The sequence below is a fragment of the Rattus norvegicus genome, chromosome 11 (genome assembly GCF_036323735.1).
Source record: "Rattus norvegicus strain BN/NHsdMcwi chromosome 11, GRCr8, whole genome shotgun sequence".
NCBI lineage: Eukaryota > Metazoa > Chordata > Mammalia > Rodentia > Muridae > Rattus > Rattus norvegicus.
Window position 1 is genome coordinate 31,455,264 of NC_086029.1, and position 9,784 is coordinate 31,465,047.

Sequence of the window (9,784 nt, forward strand, 5' to 3'; positions counted from 1 at the left end):
AAGTGAAGAGAACCATATGCTTTTTGAGTTGCAAGTGAGTCACCTTCAATGTTTTTGAAATTTCTCAATGTGGGAACTACATAGCTTACGTCTCCTCTATGGCACACAGGCATATGTAGTTAAGAATATACTTCACTTATTCCAGACACTGAGTTGAGAGAAATGTCAAAATGATGTTAAATGAGTAATTTCTACTATTCAATGTTTGTCATTTATCTTTCCATTTATGTGTACAATGTATAATAGATAATTTAAACTGATACTTCTTAGTGTATGTATAAATCTAACTTTCTATAATTATTAAAACTTTTCTAAAATCAATGAATTTCGATCACTTAGAAAAATAATAATTTATTATTCGCTTTTAGAAAAATGTATCAAAAATACAGTGTTTTCATCAATTATTGGTTGCTATGATTATCAAATTAGCATAATAAAAAATAGAAAGTGTATCAAACTAATTGTCAGTGTGCTGGGCATTTGGTAGCAGGAACAAGTTCACAAGCCTCTGGGAATGTTGTTGCCTGAGGTTTGGTGTTACTAATCACGGTGCTGTCAGCACAGTACAGTTATATATCTGAGAGATAGTGAAGTGTGCAGAGGACCTGGAAAACAGATGCAGGATTAACAAAGAATCTACGATAGCTAACATGGAAAATATGTTAATGGAATATGCACCAATTTGCAACCTTGGGGCAAATAACCATATTTCAGGACCATTGGTAATAAATTCTGAGTGGAGAGGTTTCTGTGTCATCAGGGAAAGTTGTTACTAATTTAAAGAGCTCAGCAAAATGCAGTTATATAAAACATGGAGAAGGATCAATTTCACTTGAAGTATATTTTATAAGAAAGTTGAATTATAAAATGATCATCTGAGTACATCATGAAGTATTATGATAAAAGCTATTTGAAGTAGATAATAAAATTAGCACCAAGTGCATAGGGGGTAAAATTGAACACACTTGTGTCTTTTCCAATTTCTAAAAGCAGTGGTAAGTTTTGAGGTCTCATTATTTAGCATTTTGGAGAAAACTATCCCTAAGGTCTATCAAAATGTACACAAATTGTGTGTGTTTAGTGATATAGAATACATGCAAAACTTGAAAAATTAAATTATATTTGTGTTTTATGGTAAATATTACAAAAAAGGCAGTTTTGCTAATTGATAAACAGCCCTCTTTGCGATATATCTGTCAGTATACACAAAGCTTATACCTCAATCATGAAGTCGGAAAATCTCACTTTTTCTGCATTAAGAACTTCAGGTTAGGTATTAAATGATAGCCAGAAAGATATTTTATTTAACATTGATAATGTTGCTTAGGAGTTTCAGACTATTATCAGACCAAACTCCATTATTGTATAGAGTTGCACAGCATGTCAGCGGCATCATCTAATAAACTCATGTGCCTTACAGAAAAGAAAGTGAAGGTTTTTAAAAGAGCTAAATATATTTAAAATAAATACTATTAAAATTGTGATTTTTATTGCCTTATAGAATTCAGGTAAGTTGATTAAGGACTAAATTTAGACAGATGTACTTATAAAAATGGAGTAAATTATGGATCAGAAATATGTACCACTAACATACATCTACTTTCTTTTTTATTTTTTAATTTTTTAATGACGAAAAAAAATACATCTAAAAGCAAAGCTTCTGGAAAAACCATTTGTTCTTCCCTGTCTTGTATCACTCCTCAAACTTGACCTTGGCCTCTCGCCTGGCTTTGCGTTTCAGTGCTGGGTCTCTGAACACATCCTTGTTGACAACAGTTTTGTCCAAGGAGATATCCACAGAGTACCTTGTGGGCATGAGGTGGTTGTAGTCATAAACTTTCACAAAGGACTTGATCTTGGATCGCTTGGCAATCTTCTTCTTGCCCATGGCGGCTGTCACTTTTCTGGGATAGCGGTCAATTCCAGCCACCAGTGCATGGCTGTAAGGGCGGTCAGAGGTGCCATCATCGATGTTCTTCACGATGACCGCTTTGCGTCCAGAGTAGTGTCCAGCCAGGACCAGCACCACTTTCCCGGGTTTCATAATTGCCCATTTCGACAGCAAGCAGTCGGCACCCAGCAAAAAGGAAAGAAGGACACTTCCGCTAACCTTTCACCTTGTGGAGAGTCTACTTTCTTTTTAAAGTTTAGATTTTTAGGATATCTATATTGCTGTCTCAATTTTATATTGCTTTTTAAAAACAAAGGTAAGATTTCCTGTTCCAAATATAGAATATTCTGTAAAACATGAGGCATAATAAAAGTCAACAAAAGCTGGGCCGTCAAATTTTCTTAGGTTTTCTTCTATAGTAGACAGCTGATAATTGCAAACTAGTTATGTAATTCACTTTTTTATTACTTCAAAATAGGTAGATTAAGCTAGACTTGCTGAAAATTGAGTGCATATCTGGATTTGCAGCTTTGAATAAAATTCCAAGAACAGCAAGTGTTTGAACTATTTGATTGTATCTGATATGTGTGGTTTCTATTACGTGTATGAAATCATGTAACATATTTCCATAGAACTTTACTTGTAACTCAATTTAAAACATGAATCAAGCTACATACATATTGGTACAGGAAGAATAAAATAATGTAGAATTTTCTCACCCCATAATTTACCAGACCCACAAATACTTAAAAATCATCTTGTGTCTATGATACTACCTTTAGTGATGGAATAACTTTTGAAAGTCAAGTGCATCCTTATATATTTGGAACCTTGCCTTCAAGATAGTCATTAAATATGGATGAGTTTGTATTTATTGTGATATTAAGATACTAGTTCTACATAGAATGTGGACATGCATCAGGGAAAGTGTACCTAGTGAGGGTATGACTCTCATACTGAGATTCTTAAAAGGTGACAACCAAAGCAGAGAAACATTTGACAGACATTTCAAAGAACACTCATAGACTGCACAAGGGAGCATTTGTACTGACTGAATCTGATCAACTGTCCTCTGTCTCAAAAACACAATTTGACTTAGATAGGTAAAGGTCAGGCTTAAAGATAATGATTAAAGAAAGTATGGGTGGGAAGAGGATAGAGAGAGAATAACTGGGAGGGATTTAATTTAAAGCCATCGTACTTGTAAGAAATTATAAAATAGTAAATTAAACAATTGATAAAAGGTCTATCAGCATCAGCACTTTGTGTATGAAAGTGTACACATAAGGTCTAAGCACAAGGGAGAGGAGATCATGCGTTTCATTCCACACCATGTAACAAGTGGGAGAAGAATGAGGATACGTGGGTAGTATTATTGGAACTTGCTATTCTGTGACTAATTGATATCACTGGGAGGTGTGGTGATTTGAATATGTTTGGCCCACGACCAGCAGCCTGCATCAATTCCAGTCCTCTCTGGAAGGCAGCAATGGGGCAGCGTTGGTGATTTCGGTGAGCAAAGCTAAGTTTTGTGAGGACTCCATTGTTGTTTATTTTGTAATATTTCTAGTTCTTAACACTTCACTATTCTAAGGCCAGAAAGCCCTGGCTTCTCTGTCCAGCAACAGGGGATTAAGTAAAGCTGGGACTGCACTGACTCTTTGTTCTTTTCCCAAAGGCCCCTTGCTCATCCTGTGAGAGGCAAGAATTTGTTAATTCCTTGAAAGCCAGGAAAAGAGTGTCAAACATGCAGAATTTTTTTACACAGGCAGTATGCACACACACACACACACACACACACACAGACACATACATACAAACAGACACACACTCATACACACACACATTCTGGCTTGGAATGACAATTTGAATCACCATCCACTCCATGTGTGGACTTACATACATACACATATACCTACATGTGTGTGTGTGTGTTTGTGTGTGTGAGTGTATGTGTGTGTGCGTGTGCGTGTGTGTGCGTGTGTGTATGTGCATGTGTGCGTGTTTGTGTGCGTGTGTGTACGTGTATGTGTGTATGTGTGTGTATGTGTGCATGTGTGTATGTGTATGTGTATGAGTGTGTGAGTGTGTGTGTGTGTGTGTGTGTGCGCGCGCGCATGTGTGTGTGTAAACAGACATATACATCCATTTGTGTGGATGGACTAGGACCCCCACCCCCAAGTCACAGACATATATTTGATGAGGGATGGGGCAGAGCCACAGGTGCCATACTTTATTCCTTCTCTCTGGCTTTTCATGCCTTCTTAGAAAAAAGTTTTTCCCCTTCCACTGGTGCTTTTACTAGGAAGCCCTGGGTCCTGCTAAGACTGAACCCCCAATGAACTAGATTGTTGGGGGGAGGGCAGCAATGGGGGAAGAATGGGGAGGGGAACACCCATAAAGAAGGGAAGGGGGAGGGATTAGGGGGATGTTGGCCAGTACACCGGGAAAGGGAATAACGCTCAAAATGTATATAAGAAATACTCAAGTAAATAAAAAAAAGATAGATTAAAAAAAAGAAAAAAAAGAAAAAAGTTTTTCATAAGATGACCACATAGATAAAATTTTACACAAGAGGGGAGTGACAGAAGCATGTTGATATTAAGTTCAAAGCAGTGTTTTATTCTGTGAGCTCATTTTAAGTTCAAAATAACAATTTCGCAAGGCCTCCCTTTATCAATAATGCATACCTGTGGCTTTGTAGTTGAATCTGACCTAGAGTAAATGCTGCCCCTGATCACAAATTCTTCACAAGTATTTTTTAGTGTATTGTGAAAGCTCATTGTATTCCTGATTATGTAATTTTAGTTACTAGTCTATGAGTAGTGAGTATATCTTTTCTTGATTCTAACCATCTCTTAAACTTTCTGCTTATTTTCTGAGATCTTCAATTTCTTGAGAGACATGAAGTTATTGTCATACAGATTTCTTTACTTGTTTGGTTAGAGTTACTCCAGGATATTTTACATTATTTGGGACTATTGTAAAGGGTGTTGTTTCCTTAATTTCTTTCTCAGCCCATTTATCACTTGTATACAGGAAGGTTACTGATTTATTTGACTTGATATTATATCCAGCCACTTCGCTGAAGTTGTTCATCAGTTATAGAAGTCCTCTGGTAAAAAGTTTTTGGTAAAAATTTAGTTTATATATACTCTCATTTCATCTGGAAATAGTGATACCTTTACTTCTTCTTTGCCAATTTGTATCCCCTTGATCTTCTTTTGTTGTCTTATGGCTCTGGCTAGAACTTTGAGTACTATATTGAATAGATAGGGGGAGAGTGGGCAGCCTTGTCTTGCTCCTGATTTTAGTGGGATTGCCTCAAGTTTCTCTCCATTTAATTTGATACTGGCTTTGCTTTGCTGTATATTGTTTTCATTATGTTTAGGTATCTGACTTGAATTCCTGGTTTCACCAAAACTTTTAACATGAAGGGATGTTATATTTTGTTAATTCATTTCTCAGTGTCTAATAAGAGGATCATGAATGAATTTCTCATCAAAATCTGAGCATAATTCATCAAAGACATGGAAAGAGCAATTCTCAAATTCAACTGAAAAAATTAAAAAAAAAAACCCTGAGAATAGCAAAAACAATTTTTAACAATAAAAGAACTTCAGGAGAAATTACCATCTCTGACCTCAAGCTATACTACAGAACAATAATGATTAAAAACTGCAAGCTATTGATACAGAGAAATATAGGTTGATCAATGGAATAGAATTGAAGACACAGAAATAAACCCACATAGTTACAGATACTTGATCTTGGACAAAGAAGTAAAAAATATACAATGAAAAAAAAAGAAAACAACTTCAATAAGTGATGGTAGTCTAACTCTTACTCTGAATGTAGAGAAATGAAAATAAGTCTGTATTTGTCAACTTGCACAAATCTCAAGTCTAAGGGGATCAAGGACCTCAACATGAAATCTGTCACAATGAATCTAATAGAAGAGAAATTGGGGAAGAGCCTTGAACATAAGTTCAAGGGCACAGAGGGAAATCTTCAGCTCTAAGAACAGGAATTTAGAAATGAGACCTCATGAAACTGAAAAGATTCTGTAAGACAAAGGACTTAGCCAATTAGACAAATCAGCAACCTATAGACTGGGAAAATATGTTCACTAATCCCACATGCCATAGAGGGCTAATATCCAAAATATATAAAGAACTCAAGAAGCTAGCACCAAGAAAGCAAACAACCCAATCAGAAATGGCATAGAACTAGGCAGAGAATTCACAACAGAGGAATCTCTAATGGCTAAGAAGTACTTATAAAAATGGTCAAAATCCTTAGTGATTAGGGAAATGCAAATCAAAACAACCCTGTGATTCCACCTTACAGGAATCAGAATGACTAAGATCAAAAACCAATCAGCTATTAAAAACAATGACTTTATGAAATTCTTAGGTAAATGGATGGAACTAGAAAATATCATCCTGAGCGAGATAGAATAATCATAAAGGAATACATATCATATGTACTCATTGATAAGTGGATATTAGCCCAAAAGCACAGAACACCCAAGGTACAATTTACAGACTACATAAAGCTCAAGAAGAAGAAAAACAAAACTGTGGATGCTCCAGTTCTCCTTAGAAGGGGTAACAAACTACTAACAGGAGGAAGTACAGAGACAAAGTATGAAGCAGAAACTGAAGAAAAGTTCATCCAGAGACTGACACACATGGTGATCTATCCAACATGTAGTCGCCAAACCTAGTCACTATTGGGGATGCCAACAGGTGCATCCTGACAGGAGCCTGATATAGCTGTTACCTGAGAGACTCTGCCAGAGCCTGACAAATACAGAGGCAGATGCAGCCAATGATTGGACTCAGAACAGGGTCCCCAGTGGAGGAATTAGAGAAAGGACTGAGATAGCTGAAGGGGTTTGCAACCCCGTAGGAAGAACAACAATATTAACCAACCAGACGCCCCAGAGCTCCCAGGGTCTAAACCACCACTGAAAGAGTACATGTGGAGCAACCCATGGCTCGAGTTGCACACATAGCAGAGGATGGGTCTTGTAGGGCATCAATGGGAGGAGAGGCCCTTGGTTCTGTAAATACTTGATGACCTAGTGTAAGGGAATGCCAAGGTGGGGAGGCAAGAAGGAGTCAGAGTGTGTGGGACACTCTCATGGAGGCAGGCAGGATGGGATGGGGTTTTGTTTGAGGGTAAACCAAGAAAGGGAATAACATTTAAAATGTAAATAAGTAAAATATCCAATAAAAATATACAAATTCAGGTGACAGCAAATGTTGGCCAGAATGTAGAAAAAGACAAATACTCTTCCATTGCTCGTGAAATTTCAAACTGGTACAACCACTCTGGAAATCAATCTGGAAGTTCCTCAAAAAATTGGAAATTGATTTATGTGAAGACCCAGCTATACCACACTTAGGCATGTACCCCAAAATGCCCTACCATACCACAGGAACACATGTTCCACTATGTTCATAGTGGCCTTATTTGTGATAGCTAGAAGCTACAAACAATCCAGATATCCCACAACAGAAAAATGGCACAGAAAATGTGGTTCATTTATTCAATGGAATACTACTCAGCCATTAAGAAGGAGGACCTCATGAGTATTGTAGCAAATAGATTGAACTAGAAAATATCCTGAGTGAGGTAATTCAAGACCCAAAAGGACATGCATGATATGTTTACCACTAAATAAGTTGATATTAGACAAAAAATTACAGAATATTCATCATACAATCCACAGAACTCAAGAAGGTTAAAAGATGAAGAACCCAAGTGATGATGCCTCCTGTAATATTTTAGTGAAGAATTTGAGTACCTTTTGCCCTTGTCTGAATACTCTATCTGAACCTAATGTAAAGAGATCTTGATTAATTGCACTGAAAAAGTAGTCTCCGAAAGGCTCAGCATAGACTTTCTCCCCTGGTTTATTTTCATGAAGAGCACTTTAATCAAGTATGCCATGCTTAGAAATGAAAAATTACAAAAAGTATAGTTCAAGTAATAAAAAAAGGTGCTAGGAATTACAATGGAGATAAATCCTGTGTTCAAGGACATAAATAGGTAAAGAGAATGCTGACTTTGCTGAAAGATCCCACTCTGCTAAGCTTATTGTTTATGAATTTGCTGTTGCATAAGAAATAGTCCTATTATGTTAGGTTATTGTTTTCATTTGGGATTTTAATGTGGAATGAACTACAAACCTTTTGATCCAGGTCTTGAAGAATAGTGGTCATGAAAAGGTTATGTCCAGGCATGGTACTACAGACCTTTAAACCAAGGAGACAGAAGCAAGCAACTCTCTGAGATCAAGACCATCCTAGAACAGAGCAAGTTCCACGTAGAGAAAAAGCTTATTTCCAGATGTGGTGTTACCACCCTTTAATCTAAGAACTCAGGAGACAGAGGCATTGTTATTGGTTATTGTATTTATTTAGATAAAGAAACCACAACCCAAAGAAGGTAAACAGCAAAAGAAACGAAACTTTGAGTAAAATTAAACAAAATGACAAAATCAGTTGTAATGAGGATCAAAACAACAGACACAAAGGAAATCTACAAACATATAAAGAAATGCTTTTAGAACCTGCACCATGATAAATTGAAAAATCTAAATTAATGGATACTTGGAGTTTAATAAATATCAGATAAGCAATTTATACAGACCTATAACACCAGTGTACGAGTAGCAACTATTAAAAACTTCTAACTAAAAAATTATCAAGGGCCAGATTGTTTTAGCACCAACTTAGCACAAACGTTTAAGGAAGAGTAAGAACAGAATGTATGTGTACTGATTTGTTTTATGAGGTCACATTTACACCTATGCCTAAACCATATGTAATCCAATGAAGAATGAGAATTACAGAGTAATTTTCCTTATGAATATAGATGAAAAATTCAATAAAATGCTTAGAAAACCAAAGCCAAGAAAAAAATCAAAAATATTCTCCACTATGATCAAGAAGGCTTCATCTCAGAGATCCAATGATAGATCAACATTCACAAATCTATACATGTAATCAACCATATAAATATTCAGAGAGAAAAGAAACAGTTTGTCATCATCTCATTAGCTACAGGAAAAATATTTTTGACAAAATTTTTATTATTTTCATGATAATAATCCTGGAGAAATTATGAATATTAAAGGAGAATGGAGGTCCCCCTTGGTTAGCAGGCTGCTCAGGGTATAGGTCTTATGTAAAAAGGGTATCTGGTTTAGAGAGCCAATACCAAGTTTACTGCTACTTTATGAATTTAGTTTCTTATTATTTGGAATTGATGTCTGTTCTTTCCCTGTTAGCAGAAAATCTAAGAGAGGCAGCATGTATCAGTTGTCAGAATAGGAACAATATCTTTTCTGTACCACCTTGAAATGGGGTTAGAGGTTGTTTATGCTGAATAATAGTGATGGAAGCCCAAACCCTTCCTTCTAAAAACACTGGTAAGACTGTTTTATTCTTTCTCTATTTCATAACTTCATTCATAAGTGGCAGGACTCAGGTGATTAGAACTCATTGCTTTGATTGTACCCTGCAGTAAAAGGATTTAAATTTATAATGAAATTGTGTGATAACAAACTGTTCATGACTACAATGGAAAGAGCTAACTGAAAATGAAAAATAAATGTGAGACCCTACTAGACAATCTGCACCTTAAAGTAAACTGGAAAAGTTAATATTGCATCATAAAAGCTGTGCAGTTCAGTTTCTACTGCTAAGTCTTTAGGATCATCCCATACATACCCATCCTATCTATAATCAGAGGACAATCTATGATAGCCACTAGAATAATTCATTAAATAGATAATAGCTGTGTATATTTGATACAGCTGTCTAGTTGTGCTCACCAGATCAAGTTACCCATCTTTATTTTTTTTTGTCATAGGAAAAA

General features: G+C 36.0%; 1 protein-coding gene across 1 annotated transcript; it reads right to left on the bottom strand.

Moving 5' to 3' along the window:
* Positions 1-1,689: 1,689 nt before the first annotated feature.
* Positions 1,690-2,044, bottom strand: Rpl27l3 (ribosomal protein L27 like 3). The gene has a single exon (XM_039088728.2). It carries the CDS (start codon positions 2,042-2,044, stop codon positions 1,694-1,696), a length of 351 nt encoding a protein of 116 aa, XP_038944656.1. The 3' UTR covers positions 1,690-1,693.
* Between the last annotated feature and the right edge of the window lie 7,740 nt (positions 2,045-9,784).

Bases quoted from the DNA above. Each gene is read 5' to 3' on its own strand.
- Rpl27l3 (XM_039088728.2), bottom strand. From the start codon at position 2,044: ATGAAACCCGGGAAAGTGGTGCTGGTCCTGGCTGGACACTACTCTGGA.